This window comes from Triticum urartu, chromosome 4, assembly GCF_003073215.2.
Source record: "Triticum urartu cultivar G1812 chromosome 4, Tu2.1, whole genome shotgun sequence".
Taxonomy (NCBI): domain Eukaryota; kingdom Viridiplantae; phylum Streptophyta; class Magnoliopsida; order Poales; family Poaceae; genus Triticum; species Triticum urartu.
Window position 1 is genome coordinate 63256529 of NC_053025.1, and position 18926 is coordinate 63275454.

An 18926-nucleotide genomic window follows, 5' to 3' on the forward strand; every position below is an offset into this window, starting at 1 on the left:
CCAATGGCTCAAACAAACAAAAAAAATCCATTGATGAGCTCAGCACAAACTTGGCCATATGGGCCGGCTCGGCTATAGAAAGTCTTTGACACGACACATCCTGTGTCGGCCCGAAGGCCTAGCTTTGAGAAGATCAGTCTGGCACACGAGTTAAAAGGGCCGGGCCAGCACACCACGGCTGCGGGGCGGTCCGGCATTGAAAAGGCCGAAAAAGCCCTAAAACAGCTCTAAAAAGGCTTTGAAAAAGCCCTAAAAAGGCCCCACAATTAAATGGGCCATGCTGTGCCCGGCCTTAAGGCCTGACCTTGGAGATCGGCCTTGTTCCATGGTCGGCCCGGCCTTTTTAATCGCGTGGCGTGCCAGGCCGAAAATCCATGCCAGTGGACCGGCCCACGAGGCACGGCCCATATGGCCAGCTTTAGCTCAGCACTGCAGGAGTGCCGGCGTCCCAGGAGCAAAACCCTCGCCCCCTCCCTCCCCATTCGCCGGAGCTCTCCTGCTGCTTTGCGCTTCCCTCCCTCCGAGCGGGCGAGCGGAATCCACCCTCGCCAGCGGCGAACCCCCCCATCCCCCCCCCCCCCGCCCGCCATGGTCGACATCAGCTCAAGGTACGAGATCCCGCGGACGGCCGAGTTCCTGCGGGGCCGCGCCTACACCAGGGTCGCCCTCCAGGTAATTTCCCCTTCTCCCTTCATTCCTCGAGATTAATTTGGTGCTTTAGCTGCCCTTTGATTGGCTACTTGTCTCGGTTTCATGGCGCTTTAGTTCCCGGACGAGCTGCTCAAGGACGCGGCGGCGGTGGCGCGGGCCCTCCGGGCGGAGCTCGGCGGCGGGGCCAAGCTGTTCGTGATGGCCGACACCGCGTACAACTCGTGCTGCGTCGATGAGGTGGGGGCGTCCAACATCGACGCCCAGTGCGTCGTCCACTACGGCCACTCCTGCATGAGCCCGTGAGCCCTTCTTTGCCCCCATCACCCTTCGTCAGTTGTTGCGCCCCGTTTTAATGTGCAGGCTGAGTCGAGAAAACAAGATTGTTGCTTCGGAATAGGAGTTTTTGTCTCTGTATGTGGTTCATTTCTGTGTTTGTTGGATTAACAATTGGATGCTTCAGATTGTTCTTTTAGGGGCATTGATAATTACTACTAGGCAATCATGTCAGAGATGGTCTGCTGTCTAGCAAAGGCATTGCCAGCTCTGTATTTAGCAGGAAATGGTTGATAGTAATAGAAGGTGTTCCTCATTCATGTCCGGTCATGATGTCAGTGGGAGACGCTTATCATACTAATATTTCGTTTTTATTCGCTTGTACAATTGTAACATATGGTAAATTCCAGTCATTATGATGATTGTTTGTTGGAAGCCATTACCTTTTAGTTTCACATATCAAAATTGTATGCTGACAAGAACAAATCTTAATGCAGGACATCGAATTTGCCGGCGTTCTTCGTATTTGGGAAGGCACCATTGGACATCAGTTCGTGTTGCCGCTCATTGCTGGATTGCTCGAGAGAAAGCAGTAAACCCGTTCTTGTATGCCTCAACTATTTCTTATGCTGAAAATTGTGCTTTAGTATATGGAATAAGCATAAGATGTTCGTTTGTTATTGAATTCTCAGTTCTGGAGTTAACACAACTTCTCTAAACTACACTACAAAATCAACATACTGAAAACGGTTGCCGCTTGTTGCTAAATTGCTCGAGAGAAATCAGTAAACCACCTGTATGCCTCAAACTATTTCTTATGCTGAAACTTGTGCTTCGGTTTATGGAATAAGCATCAATTTAGTCCTTGTCATTGAATTCTGGAGTTCACATTTTTTCTGAACCACGTAACATCATCATACTGAAAATGTTTGCCTTTCCTACTGAAGTAAAATCACCCTTTCTAAGTATATTAAATAAAATTAATAAGTTAGAAAAGATGGCATTTTCGGTTATAGGCATTTTCTTTCTAAGTTTTAAATATTTATTATTTAGAGCAATATAACTTTACCGGTAATCTTAAATGTAATATCAATTAGGCCATATCCTACGCAAGGAAGTACACAAAATTGATTTAGGTCATGACTCTAAATTAGAGTAGTTAGAACAAAAACAAATTGAGTTGGCTGTGGTCATTCTGTTGTGTTGCCGTTAATGGCTACATCTGCATGAAATTACCCTGTTTCTGGTAATAATTATGTAATGCCTGCATATGGTTTAATTTATCTGCTAACTACTTTTTTTTCTGTTGCTGCATGTTTCCGGCAGTGTTACTATTTGCTGATTCAATTTGTCGAGCTATCAATTGTTATATTCATCACTTATACTTGCAATAGTATTTTGCTGATCTGACTTATTAAATAGGTGCTATGTGGGTTAGAGTATGCACATGCTTTGGACGATCTTAAAAGAGCCACTGTGGGATTATGCAAATCAGATTGTCAAAATTCCGAAATCCATTATGCAGAAGTTCTGTGTTCGGAAATGAGTCCGTCATCAAGTTCTACTGCAGAAGAGCAATGTTCTCAATCCAATGGAAGCACTCATAATGATGGTTTGCCTGCACACAATGATGATTTGGCAACACTTGTGAACAGTTGCTGTAATGTGGAAGGGTCCACGCGCAAGTATAATCTTGGAGGCCTTACATGGCGCATATCCACCGATGAGAAAATGGATGACTATTTGTTATACTGGATTGGACAAGATAACTCTGCTTTTGCCAACGTTGCACTTACCTTCAATAAATGTGATATAGGTCTGTTTCCCTCTTCCTCATTTGATGGCTAGTTGGAGAATCACTTCAATTCATGCAAATCATGTTTTGTCTAGTTTTCTAGTTTGCCTCTATAATATATCAATGTACAATCCAGTTTGCTTCCCTTGACACATGTGTAAACAGTTATATGACAATATGAAAACTACACTATGGAGACTTGGAGAGCATGCTCGTTTGACCTTTAGGACATGTATTAATGACTTCTGCTAAATGATTTGTATTGTTAACATATAGTATAGCCAGTGGGTTCCTGCATTTTATTATGGGCCTGGCACCCTGGCATGCAGTACATGGGTATGGTATTATGTGGTAGCATTAATTCGAGCATCCTTTATTTTTATGTTTGCTCCTAAGAGAAAAGATCTTTCTAATGAAATGAATTGAATATTAATGAAACGTTTGTATGCAGTTAGATACGACACAGCAGCAAATCAATTCTCAAGGGATGTCTCTCATCTGATGAAAATTCTTAGGCGCAGGTACATTTTTGTGCAGCATATGTATGCTATTATCTTCCTTTGAAATGCATGTACACATTATCTGTGTAGTATTAATAATAATACAAACTGTTTGTAGATATTACCTTGTGGAGAAGGCAAAGGATGCAAATATTGTTGGCATTTTGGTGGGAACTCTAGGCGTTGGTATGTACATTGTTACCTTTAATATTGAAAATAATTATGCCAATGTTAGGTAGGTGAGCATGGAAATCTAAGCTAGCCTGGGTTTGGCTCTGCAATGTGGTATTGAGGAACTGTTTGAATTAGACTTCAGATTTTAGCACCTCTTTCCTCAGTGTTTCAGGGTAAACATGCCATATGTTGAGCATCAAATATCTTGTGCATGTGGGTTAATTTGGTTTGATCTGCTCCAGTCTGATACTCTGATTGGTTCAGACCAAAGGCTTATTCGACTGCTTTGAAGCAGTTCAAAACAGGACATCTGCATGCTTTTTTTTCTTTGGTGGTTTGACCGGGTCAGGCCCTGATTATGTTTTTTCTTCCAGTTGAACTTCCTATTTCTTCATGATTAGAGATTCATTCACTGAACTTGACTACAACTATTCCCTTAGCATATGGTATTTACACTTATCACTTTGGTACTGTAGTGGACACATAACTGTGGTTCTGTGGCACATTTATTGTTGATGCAGCTGGTTACCTTGACATAGTCGAGCAAATGAAAAATCTGATCAAAGCTGCTGGAAAGAAATCTTATACACTGGTCATGGGACGGCCTAATTCTGCTAAGCTTGCCAATTTTCCTGAGGTGCTAGTGAATTCTAATAGTTTGTTCTGCTTCTCATATGTAGATTAACTGACAGATTTTTTCTGTGGCAGTGCGAAGTTTTTGTATATGTTTCTTGTGCCCAAACTGCTTTATTGGATAGCAAAGAATTTCTAGCCCCAGTTATCACACCATTTGAAGCTGTATTAGCTTTTAGCAGGTACATGTCGTTATTGACGCCAGTATACGTGTGGCATTAAGTTTGAAGAATATCTTCTTTATCATCATTATTGGATCTGTGACACATTTTCAGAGGAAGAGAATGGACTGGAGAATATCTTTTGGATTTCAAGGATTTGATCAGTTCAGAGAAACCAGAAGTTGTAAGCAAAAGTGAAGAAGCACGTTTTTCTTTTATCAAAGGCGGCTATGTGGAAGATGATTGTGCTCAAGGTATTATGCACTTGGATCTATAAATCTGTCACTGTGTGCACTAGTTCTTTTACCTATTGAAATTCTTGCAACAATAGTGTGTTACCTATTGAGTTCCATCTTTCATGTGGAACCTTGTAGAAAACTCCATGCATGTTCGTAGTCCTGGTCTCGTGATTCATGCGTTTTTCTTCTTCTAAATCACATGTGTTTTCCCGCCATTTGGCACCACAGAAAACGAGGAGCATTCAGAAACATCACTTGCACTGGCCGAGCTAACGGAGAAGGCCCTAAGCACCCGAAACCAAAATAGCGACGCAGTTCTTTACCAAGGAGGTGCGAAGTCTGCAATCGAATACCTCAAGGCCCGGTCCTACCGTGGTATGACTGGAGAATACGAGGGCCCAGCGCCGGACTCGGTCTTGATAGGCAGGACAGGGAGGGCTGCTGGTTACTCGGATGAGAAAACAAAGAGCCCACAATGAAGGAATGCTGCGTGCATTTGCATGCTGGATAGTTTTGTGGGGAAAGAAAGCCTGTGGGTTCATTTTAGTGGGGAAAATGATACTTTTGGATGGCGTTTTACTGGCTTAGGGCCTAGTTTGGCTGTCCTTTGGGCTTTGTATACTAGAAATTGCTGTATTTGCAGGTCCAGTTTTGTTGTGAGCCATGAGGCACATGTGAAGAAACAATTGTCCCTTGTGGAAATCTGTGTAAAACTGTGTCACTTTGCCAAATTAAGAAGATTTTGGTGACCCTGTCTAACCAATTTTTTGCGTGCACATTATCGAGAGTGATGCCTCCAGGAGAACTGTATAAATTTGTTCAATGAAACAGAGGTGTTATCTACAAGATATATTGGAAATATACATCAAGGGGGAGTGGAGTACAGAACTTGGACCCAAGCCAAACGGAGAGAATATAAATATCCTTTTTTAAATATAATTTTCAAGAGTCCAGACTAGGATTACATTGTCAAAAACTTTGTGTTTCTTTGACTCGAGATGTTCCATGCAGCCACCTTAAAGACCTGCATGAAGAAGGGTGTGGGAAAGGAGATCCCGGCGTCCCTATCCAGGTGATTGAGTAGGAGCTCTAGTTTAATATATACTTGCAGGAATCATTGGACAGTATAGTCGAAATTTCTTGGCTGCCAAGGCATCTTGACTAGCCGGCCGGCCGGCCGGCAGATTGCGAATAAAATGATCAGCATTCCGGTGCGCCAACCCCTCCACGAGTCCATGGGCAAGTGACGACGAACCTGGAGTCAACTAGCATGGAAAGCAGCGGATCCGAATGAGTTTTGAATAGAGTGGCCTTGACTTACTAGTTAGTAGCTAGAGACAGTGAAGCCCTATAAAAACGAGAGAACCCATGGCCATGGGCACTCAGACTCTGCTCACCCCATCGTCGCCGGCTGCTGACCAGTTTTGCTGCAACGCACGGCACCGCCGGTGGCGACCAAGGCAGCAGTAAGCAAGCAAGTAAGCCTCACTTGTTTAAGCATCTGTTCGTGTCATTCATCTAGCTTTTGCTTCTCACATGCTGCATACATCATTCATGTTCTCCTCTTCTACTCTACATAGGGATGTGAAGAGAACTCTGATGAGCTACGTGCAGTAGCCAAGGTTTCACCTATTCGAATCGTGCCCAAGAACCTTGAGAAAAGAGACGACTCTAAATAATTTTTCAGGTAAGCAACATACAAAAATTCACCCTCCTAGTTGAAACGCATGTGGCCAACGTTTCCTGACCATCTAAATTCCCTCTGCTATGTAGATTCGGCCAGAGTATAACACAATGAAGGATGCTGTGATTGGGCAGTTTCTCCTGGTGCTCATAGCAGCGGCAAGTGCTACTATACAAGCCGTCACCACCTCCACTCACAGTAACCAAACGGACTGGCTCTCCCTGCTTGAGTTCAAGAAGGCCATCATCCTTGACCCGGAGCGAGCCCTGGCGTCCTGGAACGAGAGCACCCACCTCTGCGACTGGGAAGGCGTCTCCTGCAGGACCAGGGACCCGCGCCGCGTCGTCTCTCTTCACCTAGCGAACCTGGGTTTAGCGGGGCACATCTCTCCATGGCTCGGGAACCTGACGTTCCTCAGAAATCTAGCCCTGCCGACGAACACTTTCACAGGGGAGATCCCCTCGTCCCTCGGCCGCCTTCGTCGCCTCCAGACCCTCTTCCTGAGCAACAACACTCTGCAGGGCAGCATCCCCACCAGCCTTGCAAACTGTTCCAGCCTCAAGGTCCTCTGGCTCAACAACAATGGTCTGGATGGCCAAATCCCTGCGGACCTCCCTCCAAACCTCCAGCAGCTGCAGCTTTCAACTAATGACATTGGTGGAACCATCCCTCCTTCCATCGCCAATGCCACAGCACTGAGGAAGCTCAGCTGTGCGTTTAATCGTATCGAAGGCCGCATCCCTGACGAGCTTGCAGAGTTGGGCGGGCTGGAGATTCTTTATCTGGGTAGTAATCTGTTGGCAGGCATGTTTCCACCAGCCATCCTCAATCTTTCTAGTCTCACCGGCCTCGGGTTTAACACGAATATGTTAAGTGGCGAGGTACCTTCCGATCTCGGTAACTCTCTGCCTAATCTCCAGATACTTTCGTTAGCCCAGAACCTTTTTCATGGGAAACTCCCCCATTCATTCGTAAATGCATCCAGTCTACGTGTCTTGGATATATCGACCAATAATTTTACCGGGGTTGTGCCTAGCTCCATTGGCAGACTCTCCAAGCTTGTCAAGTTAAATATTGAGACGAATAAGGTCCAAGCACGCAACAAGCAAGAATGGGATTTTGTGAGTAGCTTAGCAAACTGTACTGAGCTACAAGGTCTCTCGTTAGCAAGTAATCTTTTAGAAGGTCAGGTGCCAAATTCGTTGGGTAACCTTTCCATAAATCTTCAATATCTGTTTTTGGGACAAAATCGGTTGGCAGGGAACTTTCCCTCCGGCATAGCAAACTTTCCCAACCTGATCATTTTAGGATTGGACTACAATCGATTTACAGGCGTGGTACCACACTGGCTGGGAGCTTTCAAATTTTTGCAAAAACTGAGCTTATCCACCAACATGTTTACAGGCAACATACCTTCCTCCCTTTCCAATTTATCCCAATTAATAGAACTCCTAGACACAAACCAATTCATTGGGCACATACCGATAAGCTTGGGAAACCTTCAATCACTTGAAACACTGAGCGTTTCCAGTAATAAACTTCATGGTAGGGTACCAGAGGGGATCTTCAGCATTTCAACAATAAGGGAAATTGGATTATCATCCAACAACCTTGATGGACAACTTCCTGCAGAAGTAGGCAACGCCAAGCAGCTTGTGATTTTGTTGCTTTCAGCCAACAAGTTATCTGGAGATATTCCAAGCACTATGGGTGCTTGCAAAAGTTTGGAAGACATTGAGTTGGACAGTAATATTTTCAGTGGCAACATCCCTGTTTCATTTGGCAACCTATTTGGCCTAAAAGTCCTCAACTTGTCTTACAATAACTTAACTGGATCAGTACCAGCGTCTATTGGGAACCTTCAGCATCTTGAACAACTAGATTTGTTGTTCAACCATCTTGAGGGCAAGGTTCCAGTACATGGAATATTCAAGAACGCAACTGCCACACATATTGATGGAAATCAGGGCCTTTGTGGTGGGGCATCGAACTTACACCTGCCTTCATGTTCTGTTATGTCTTCATATTTATCTAAACACAGGCTACCTGTAATACTCAAAGTAGCGATCCCACTCGCTTGCATGCTTTCACTGCTTGCTATGGTGATCTTTGTATTACTTTGGCAGAGGAAAAACCATTTGAAAACATCCATTTCTTCGCTCTCATTTGATGGTAAATTCCCCAAAGTCTCTTATAAGGATCTTGTTAGAGCAACTGATGGATTCTCTTTATCCAATTTAATTGGCACGGGAAGATACAGTTCAGTATATAGAGGGAAGATACTTCAAGAAGAAAATGTGGTTGCCGTGAAAGTATTTTGCTTAGAGACAAGGGGAGCACAGAGGAGCTTCATTGCAGAGTGCAATGCTTTGCGAAATGTGCGACACCGCAATCTAGTCCGTATCTTAACTGCATGCTCTAGCATTGATTCTAGCGGAAATGATTTCAAGGCGCTAGTGTATGAGTTCATGCCAGGAGGGGATTTGCATAACTTGCTATACTCAACGGAAGACAATGACAACTCTTTAAAACGGAGCTACATTTCACTTGCTCAAAGGTTAAGCATTGTGGTTGGTGTAGCAGATGCAATGGCGTACCTACACCATAACCACCACGGGAGTATTGTTCATTGTGATCTCAAACCTAGCAACATTCTTCTGGATAATGACATGGTAGCTCATGTTGGAGACTTTGCACTCGCAAGGTTGCAAGTCTCATCATCCTTTGGTGACTCGACATCAGTTTCTTCGGTTGCAATCAGGGGAACCATAGGATATGTTGCTCCAGGTATTTTTCTATTTTTTTTACGCTGTGGTTTTCTTCCTGTTTTACTTGGAAGTGTGAGATCGAACTGATCCCTCCATATGTGCAATCTACAGAATATGGAGCGGGTGGTCAAGTTTCTACCGCTGCCGATGTTTACAGCTTTGGGGTCGTTCTCCTTGAAATATTCATACGAAAGAGCCCAACAGATGGCATGTTCAAGGACGGATTAAGCATTGCAAAGTTTGCAGAGTAAACTTCCCTGAGAAGATGATGCAGATCGTCGATCCACAACTGGTACAAGAGTTGGACCTTTGCGAAGAAGCTCCATCGGCGGAGGATAATGGAGTGCATTGTTTACTTTCTGTGCTGAATGTTGGCCTTTGCTGCACCAAGTCCTTTCCAAGTGAACGCATCAGCATGGAGGAGGTGGCTGGCAGGCTGCATAGAATCAGGGATGCATATATTGGAGGCTAAAACGAAGCTGAAGAATCAGTTCAATAATTGCAGCTTGGACTTTTTCTTTGGGTGCAAAAGTATGGTCTTGCTTAACATTATTTTGTATTGAACCGACTCACCACTCCTTGGTCTAGAAAAGATGAGTGCTATAGGGGAAGAAAACAATGATGCCATACTTAATGTACAACTAGAGCTCCAAATGTACTCTCTTGCCATTCAATCCGCTGGTGCCGGATCTGGTTTTACCACAGCTAAGAGCATATGCAAACGTGTAAAGTCATAACGCTAGTATGATGTAAACGATGAGCAGCATGCGTGGGGAGGGCAATGACTCATAGGATTTGTAGGGCCTTGCACATTTTCTTCTTTGTTGTGATGAATTCACTATGAGCCAATGGTATTAAACACGAAGAATCATGGTTGGTGAGTCACCACTATATAGCAGACTTTGCATATGTTGCTAGTGACAATTTCTCGTGCAAACTTACTCAACAATGGTAGGATTGAGAAGCATTCTGTGCCGGTCAAGGCGTTCCTCTAAATGCGTAGGATTGGGAGGAATCTGGAAGGGATGTAGAAATAGTCGGTCCTCAAGGCAAGGAATTACCTATGATCTACCTTCCACTGCTGAATCATGCTGGAGTACAGTGAAGGTCCATTGTGCATAAAGCTTCATAGTTTTAAGATTCCCGAAAATTCCACAAACTTCTTCTACTTGTAGTTGAAGCAGTGTTGCATGAATGACATGTGCATAAAACTTCTTTCTCACGAGGCTGCGGAGTATTTTCGTAGAAAGCAAGGCTGGGCCCCTATGGTAGTTTTACTGTGTGGTTTTTGATCGGTTACTTCTTTCTGTATGCTTTATGCTTAGGGGTTGCTGGTGTCCAATAGTTCTGGCGATGTTGTCGTATGTTAAACTGTTGTGGGCATCTCCTTAGTGAGGTTATTCGGCTGATCAGGTTCACGGCCAGGTGATGCACTGCATTAAATGTTCGTTCACTTCTTGGGCGTTCCGCATTATCAATTTCATGCAACGAAATTGGGAGCCTAGGCTCCTTTCGTAAAAAAAACGCAAACAGAATTATGATTGTAAATGTGTCATTAATGCGACAAAGGTCTTACTGCTCTCCGGCTGGTCACAATGGGGAGGAACTTAGGAGTAACATCACACACTCCAATACAACTTTGCTTATGTGGCACATATTTAATGAAGAGAGAGGTGCTTGTGGTAACTAGCTAAGTTACCGGAACATCACACACTCTAAAAAACAATGAGTCTATAACCTAATAAATACATCGTTGCATGACACTACATAGATGTTCCTACCCACTATGGAGGTAGTAACATAGTCTAGGGAAGTGTGTAAGTTACTATCTTATGTTCTTGCCCATTGTGACCAGCCTCCCACAACTCAGTTCTCTTTCACAAATTTCCGTGTGGATATACTCACTTGTTTACTTCGGGTGAAAATATTATAGATGAAATTAGTACTTTATTCCAAGAAATTTATTACAAAAAAATGTTTTTTTGGGAAACAAGAAACCCCTAAAGAAGTGGTAACAATGGAGTATCCTTAACCATGATTTTTGTAAAGAATCTAAAATTTTATCAATGTATTAAAACTTGGCTAGGATTTGTGAGATTCAGTTTACAGAAGAGCAATCAACATTGTTCTCATCTAAAGCAAGTACCCCATAAACATAATAAACAACCCACAGTAGTAAACAATTCGAACTTGTAATGGAGAAGTGGAAAGAAGTCAACAAATGGCGAACATTTTTCTTAAGCATCAACAAGTAGAAATATCTCCAAGATCTGACAGTTTTCAAATCTCCTCAAGCTGCTAAAGCTGTATGAGAACCTGTGAGATAGGTAAACTAAAAGACATATAATGTAGCGATCAGACCTCAAACAGTCTGATCTCTGTGCTCAGGTGTCATCCCTGGATCAGTAATGCTGACACCACACAGTACTTGAAGGATTTATAACAGAGTAGCAATCACACACTTATTACATCGAGTGTCTCAATAGAGAACTTATTACAATAAATATGGCTTAAGGCCATCTAATAACGATAACAGCGGAAGGCTTGGAAGATAAGTGAGTCCATCAACTCTAACGGCATCACTGAGTATAGAACCACGACTTAAAAACTCCTTAATCGTCGTCTGAAAAGTCTGCAACATTAACGTTGCAGCCCGAAACGGGCCAGCACATGGAATATGCTGGCAAGGTAACACATAGAGAGTAATGGAATGAAACAGCTATACTATATGCATATTTGGCTGGTGGAAAGCTCTATGGTTACTGTTTTGCGTAAAGCTGATTTTTTCCTACTGCAAAGGAATACATTTTATTTAACTATCAGGGTAGTTGTTAAACATTGAGAATGGTTGACATCATCCTCAATCCCAATTAAGCATCATCATTAACAAAACCCAACAAAATTAAATTTTTAGAGTAACATGTTGAGATTCACATGATAATCCAAGTACTAGATACTCAAGATGTCCATAACCGGGGACACGGCTAACCATGATTAGTTTATACACTCTGCAGAGGTTTGCGCACTTTTCCCCACAAGACTCGATCGCCTCCGTTTGGTTTCTCGCACTACATGATGTTTGAGAAGACGGATGACCGAGACATAGTCTTTCAGAAGTGCTAGCACCTTACGATGGATAGACCGTTACACCTACTTTCCCCCACATCTGCTAGTCTATCCTGTAAGAGTTCGCACGACTTAATCAACTATGCTAGAGCCCATAATAGCTTGTGGCTGCACACGGAAGTTTCTAGTATGAAAAATCTCATGATCCCTTTGGGCCTGAGTGGCGGTCCATAAAGAAAAACAGGCAATCCTGGAATACCCAGGTACCTCAATCCACCCAGATGTGTGTTTAAGTTGCCACCTTACATAAACCATTAAATTAACAAGCTCACATCTGTCATGGATATCACTCACCCAATCCACGTCTACTAGCATAGCATAACAATAGTAAGCAAAAGTAGAAGTAACTCCCAAAGGTTTGATAATATAACAGGTAATAGGTACTACCTCAGCTACTTCCCATCCCATAATTTAATTAGATCCTAATCACGCAATGTTTGAGGATTGATCTAATGCAATAAAACTGGGTAGTAGGAGGTATGATCAAAGTGTTACTTGCCTTGCTGATGATCCGCGAAACCTAAAGATTCGAAGTAACAGGCGGCGCACTCCGGGTATTCTATCGCAGACAAACAAACAAGCATACAATAAGTATTCATCTAATGCACAGGTAAAACTCAAATAAGAGATCTAACCAGAAGGTTCAACTTAAGAACTCCAGTTTGCAAAAAGAATCAAATCAAACGAAGCAACGGAAGTCAAACGACAAAAGAAACAGGCTTCGTTTACTATTCTGAATCTAGGGCAATTTTTACAGTGGCAAAAACTTGTTTAAGTTGGTTAAACGGATAGAGGGTTTCGAGATGAAACTCCAGGTGCTTGAATCGCCTGATTCTGATAAACGAGCAAAAAGTTATACTAAAACGAAAATCGGATCAGAAATTGCGATCAGAAAAATCACGGATTTAATCCGAGAAAAAGAAAAACGATGAACGTTCGCTAGAACTGACGAACGAACGCTCGCTATTTAAATAAATCGGAAAAACCGATCTATTAAAAAAAACTGAAATAAAAAAACGAACAAAACCGTTGGAAAAACCGAACGGTTTTTCAAAAAAAACCGGCGTCTAAAAAAAAAACTACCCGGCAATTCCGACGAGGTTCCGGCGGCGGCGGAGCGGCGCGGCGCTGGCGGGCGGCGGCGGCGGCACGGGCGGCGGCGGCACTAGGGTTCGGGCGGCGGGGCGGCTCGGTGGGCTGCGGGGTCGGGCGCCCCGGCTTTTAAAGGCCGGCCCCGGAGGAGTTACAAACCTACCCCCTTAAGATGAATATCGCCCTCGAGATTCGGGTTGGCTAGAAAATAGGTGAGGGTGGTCCTTGAGCAGATCTTCCTCTCGCTCCCAGGTGGCTTCATCCTCCATGTGGTGGCTCCACTGAACCTTACAAAACTTGATAACCTTGCTGCGGGTGACTCGGCTGGCAAACTCAAGAATCTTAATTGGTTTCTTCTCATAGGTCAAATCACTGTCCAACTGAATTGCTTCCAGTGGTACTGTGTCTCTCAAGGGTATGTCAGCCATCTCCGCGTGGCACTTCTTCAACTGAGAAACGTGGAACACATCATGAACTCCTGACAATCCCACGGGTAATTCCAACTTGTAGGCCACTTCTCCCATACGTTCCAATACTCGGTATGGTCCTACAAACCATGGCGCTAACTTTCCCTTAACACCAAAACGCTTTGTTCCCTGAAGTGGGGATACTCGAAGATAAACTCCTGTCTCCGCCTTCGTAAACTATCTCCTTGCGTTTAGAATCTGCGTAGCTCTTCTGCCTGGACTGGGCTACCTTGAGCCTATCGCGAATCAATTTCACTTTCTGTTCAGACTCTTTAATCAAATCAGGCCCAAACAACTGGCGGTCTCCAACTTCATCCCATGACAACGGTGTCCTGCACCTCCTTCCGTACAAAGTTTCGAAAGGGGCCATCTTTAAACTGGATTGATAGCTGTTGTTGTAAGAGAACTCTGCATATGGCAAATTATCGTCCCAACTAGATCCATAATCTAGCGCACAAGCTCTCAGCATGTCCTCCAAAATCTGATTGACTCTCTCGGTCTGTCCATCTGTCTGTGGATGAAAAGCTGTGCTGAACTCTAGCCTGGTACCCAAAGTTTCGTGCAACTGATTCCAGAACTTTGAGGTAAACTGGGTTCCTCTATCTGATACTATACTCCTTGGAACTCCATGTAAGCATACAATCCTGGTCATGTATATCTTTGCCAACTTAGCACTGGTGTAAGTGGTCTTTACTGGGATGAAATGAGCTACTTTCGTCAACCGATCGACTACAACCCAAATCGAGTCATAGCCCGAACGAGTCCTGGGTAATCCCGTGATAAAATCCATGCCTAAGTTATGCCACTTCCATTCGGGTATCGGCAATGGTTGTAGCAATCCTGCTGGCTTCTGATGCTCTGCCTTCACTCTCTGACATACATCACATACTGCTACGTACTCCGCAATATCTTTCTTCATTCTGGTCCACCAGAAAACATCCTTCAAATCTAAATACATCTTGGTATTTCCTGGGTGAATCGAATATGGTGAATCGTGTGCCTCCTGCAGAATCAACCTCCTGATCTCCGGGTCATTGGGCACATAAACACGGTCTTCAAACCATAGGGTGTCGTGCTCATCCTCACAAAATCCTTTATCCTTTCCTTCGCTCATTTTCTCCTTTATAGAGGCAATCTCCTTGTCAGTCTTCTGAGCTTCTCTGATTCTATCCATCAAAGTTGACTGAATCTCCAATGCTGCTACATAGCCTCTCGGAACTATTTCCAAACATAGCTCACGAAGATCCTCGGCTAACTCCTGTGGTATTTCTCCCCTCATTAGTGTATTGACATGGCTCTTACGGCTCAATGCATCAGCTACTACATTAGCCTTTCCGGGATGGTAATGCAATCTCATATCATAATCGTTGATGAGCTCCAACCATCTCCTTTGTTTGAGGTTTAACTCCTTCTGCGTGAAAATGTATTTCAAACTCTTGTGATCCGTGTACACCTCACAATGGTTTCCTATCATAAAATGCCTTCAAGTCTTCAAGGCATGTACTACGGCTGCTAACTCCAAATCATGCGTGGCATAATTCAATTCGTGGGGTTTCAGTTGTCGTGAGGCATATGAAACAACTCTCCCTTCCTGCATAAGCACTGCTCTAAGTCCTCGTCGTGAAGCGTCGCAATACACCTCATAATCCTTGGTCTGGTCTGGCAAAATCAACACTGGTGAAGTAACCAAGCGTTTCTTCAACTCCTGAAAACTAGCCTCACACTCCTCAGTCCATATGAACTTGGTATCCTTCTTTAACAACCCCGTCATAGGTTTTGCAATCTTGGAGAAATTCTCAATAAATCTCCGGTAGTATCCTGCGAGTCCAAGAAAACTCCGGATCTCTCCAACTGTTGTTGGTGCTTCCCACTTGGTCACGGTATCAACTTTAGTGGGATCAACTGCTATTCCTTCTCCGGATATAACGTGTCCGAGGAATCCTACTTCCTTCAACCAAAACTCACATTTGCTGAACTTGGCATACAACTGATGTTCTCTGAGCTTCTCAAGTACCAATCGCAAATGTTCCTTATGCTCCTCTTCATTCTTCGAGTAAACCAGGATATCATCAATGAACACCACGACGAACTTATCCAAGAACTCCATAAACACTTTGTTCATCATGTTCATAAAATAAGCAAGTGCGTTAGTCAGACCAAATGACATAATGGTATACTCGTACCACTACTAGAAAAAGGGCTATAGATGGGATTGATACTAATGGCGCACCAGACAAGCGGTGCGCCATTAGTATATACTAATGGCGCATCACCTACTGATACGCCATTAGAGTTGAAACTACTAATGGCGCACCTGGCCCAGGGTGCGCCATTAGTATCAAATTTTTTTTAACTAGTGCGCCTGTCCAAACATACTAATGGCGCATCCAGATACAGTGCGCCATTACTAGTTGTAACTAGTAATGGCGCACCAGCCGGAAAGTGCGCCACTAATGTTGTTTTTTTATTATATTTTTTATTCCCTTTTTTTGCAAAACTACTAATGGCGCACTGTTCCACCGTGCGCCATTACTAGTTTAAACTAGTAATGGCGCACTGTGGGACAGTGCGCCATTAGTATTTTTTTTGCAAAACTACTAATGGCGCAGCACTAGGAGGTGCGCCATTAGTAACCTGGATTACTAATGGTGCATTTAGAGTTGGTGCGCCATTAGTAAGTGGGCAGCAACAAGATATTTTGGACAGCCTCTCCTACCCACACTCACTTTCTCCCCACTTCATTCTCTCCACCTCCTCCTTGTCTCGGGTGCCTCCTCTTTTTCACCTCATTTCCACCATAGATTCATTCAATTTAAGTGGTTAAATTACCTTGTTTTGATAGGTAAGTAAGGGGGGAAGCTATATTTATGTTGTTCTCCCTACAACAATGTGCACATGCACTTTTTATGGCCTAGCTAGATCTATGTATGTTCGTGGTGTTGCATATGTTTGTGGTGTTGCATATGTGTTTGTGTTTGGAGGTGTACCGGTATTTGAAATTCGATAGTTGCCAATATTTTGCCGGAATGTTGATTCATTTCCGTTTCGGCGAGAATTTTGGCATTAAGCATTCTTTTTGGTCCTATTTTTAGGGAAAGTCATGCCAAATTTTTTCTTGGTTCTAAAATATCATTTTGCTCTACCCCGCAGGCGACCATGGTCCGCATGATGACCAAAGGCATCGTGAATAGGTTTTTGAGGTCCGCGAAGGCCGAGATGCTTCAAAAGAACGAGACGGAGATAAGATGTCCGTGTCGAAGATGCAAGCTGAAGAGCCTTATTGCGGACCCGGAATCCGGGCAGGTGCGGGACCACCTGCTCTTGCGTGGTTTCATGGATGGCTATCGGTGGCAAGGTGATGAAGATGACTACGAAGTCGTCCATGGGGGCCGGGCAAGAAATGAGGAAGGGCAGCAAGACAATCACCGCGGCTCGGGCGGGCGAGAAGATGAAGAATCCCGAGGAGATGATCACGCCGGTGATGTTGTACATAGTCATCATGTAGAAGATGCAGGACATGATGATGAGGAAGATGCCGGAGCAGTCGACGGGCATGATCATGAAGATGATGATGCCGGCGGAGCAGACGACGCTGGACCATCGATGGGCTGGGTGCAGGACCCTCATATTCAAGAGCTGCTTCTCAAGCAGACGGATAACGCAAGAGCTGCCGCCCGAGAGAAAGCCAAGATGGATCAACTTGAGTTAGACGCGGTTACTCCATTGTATGAAGGATGCAGGCCCGAGGATACCCGCCTGAAAGTAACGCTCATGGCTCTGGAGATGAAGGTAAAACACAAAATGACCGACGCATGCTTCGACGAGAACATGTCATTCTGGCACGAACGTCTTCCCGAGGGGAACAAGTGCCCGACCAGTTTGGAGGAGGCGAAGAAAATCGTGTGAACAATTGCATCATTTATCGGGATGAGCACGCGGAGTCTACCATATGTCCGGTGTGCAGCGTCACTCGATACAAGAAGAGGAAGAAAGCTCCTCGAAAAGTGGTGTGGTACTTTCCGATCACTCCTCGTCTGCAGCGGTATTTCACGGACCCTAAGGTAGCAAAGCTCCTGCGTTGGCACGCGGATAGGGAGGAGAAGAAGCGAGAAGATGACGCAAATGATCCGGAGATAGATAAAAAAGACAAGATGCTGAGTCACCCTAAGGATGCGAGCCAGTGGCAAGCGTTGAACTTCGAAGACCCATAATTTGGGAATGATCCAAGGAACATCGTGCTGGGCGCGAGCACCGATGGAGTCAATCCGTTTGGCAGCCAGAGAAGCACACATAGCACCTGGCCTGTGTTTGTGTGGATGTACAACCTTCCCCCCTGGTTGTGCATGAAGAGGAAGTACATTCACATGAGTATGCTAATTGAAGGACCGAAACAACCAGGGAACGACATCAATCTGTATCTGGGGCTGCTGAAAGAGGAGCTTGACACGCTGTGGAAAACGCCAGCCAATACGTGGGACGCCGCAGAGAAAGAATATTTCCCTATGAGAGCCGCGCTGCTCACGACGGTGCACGACTATCTCGGTTACGGATATGTCGCGGGGCAGGTGGTCCACGGATTTTCTGGATGCGTCAGGTGCATGGATGACACAACGTATCGCCAGCTAGATAGAGATCCCAGGTCTTCGAAAACCGTGTTCATGGGACATCGAAGGTGGCTTCGCGACGATGACCCGTGGAGAAAATGCAAGGATCTGTTTGATGGTGAAACCGAACCCCGAGGACGCCCGCGTACGAGGAGCGGCGAGGAAATAGACGAGCTGTTGAAAAATTGGAAAGACTGCCCACTGCCGGGAAAGAAGCAAAAGGCGCCAGAGCCGGGAAAGAAGCGAAAGGCGCCAGAGCCGCTGCTGAAGGTATGGAAAACGAGGTCTGTTTTCTGGGACTTGCCGTACTGGAAGATCCACCGTGTGCCTCACAGCCTTGATGTCATGCATATCACGAAGAACGTGTGCGAGAGTCTGCTTGGTACCCTGCTCAACATGCCAGAGAGGACCAAAGATGGGCCGAAAGCAAGGGCAGACTTGAAATCAATGGGCATCAGGCAGGAGCTTCACGCTATATATGATGATCATGATGATGATGATGATGATGAGGCGAAGCAGGACACGGAAAGTCGTCACAAAGGCAAAAAGGCCAAGAAGACCTGAAATGACTACCCTCCCGCGTGCTTCACTCTAAGTCAGGAGGAGATCGAGCAGTTTTTCACCTGCCTCGTAGGAGTAAAACTTCCTTACGGTTACGCGGGGAAGATAAGCAGATACCTAGACCCAGCGAAGCTGAAGTTCAGCGGGATGAAGTCTCACGACTGTCACGTGCCGATGACGCAGATACTTCCAGTTGCA

At 44.7% G+C, this 18926-nt stretch overlaps 1 protein-coding gene and 1 pseudogene across 1 annotated transcript; both read left to right on the plus strand.

The window, feature by feature from the left end:
- The first annotated feature begins 534 nt into the window (after positions 1-534).
- LOC125550681 (2-(3-amino-3-carboxypropyl)histidine synthase subunit 2) lies at positions 535-5189 on the plus strand. The gene is made up of 10 exons (XM_048713732.1): positions 535-672; positions 766-950; positions 1422-1530; positions 2347-2740; positions 3171-3240; positions 3338-3405; positions 3915-4030; positions 4102-4208; positions 4302-4441; positions 4655-5189. The coding sequence occupies exons 1-10, from the start codon at positions 589-591 to the stop codon at positions 4903-4905; spliced, it is 1524 nt and encodes a 507-aa protein (XP_048569689.1). The 5' UTR covers positions 535-588; the 3' UTR covers positions 4906-5189.
- Positions 5190-5337: 148 nt separating this feature from the next.
- On the plus strand, positions 5338-10240 carry LOC125550680 (annotated as a pseudogene).
- Positions 10241-18926: the final 8686 nt, after the last annotated feature.

Coding starts and splice junctions, on each gene's coding strand:
- LOC125550681 (XM_048713732.1), top strand. CDS start 589: ATGGTCGACATCAGCTCAAGGTACGAGATCCCGCGGACGGCCGAGTTC. Junction 3,241..3,337: donor ATGAAAATTCTTAGGCGCAG/GTACATTTTTGT, acceptor AACTGTTTGTAG/ATATTACCTTGTGGAGAAGG. Junction 4,442..4,654: donor GGAAGATGATTGTGCTCAAG/GTATTATGCACT, acceptor TTGGCACCACAG/AAAACGAGGAGCATTCAGAA.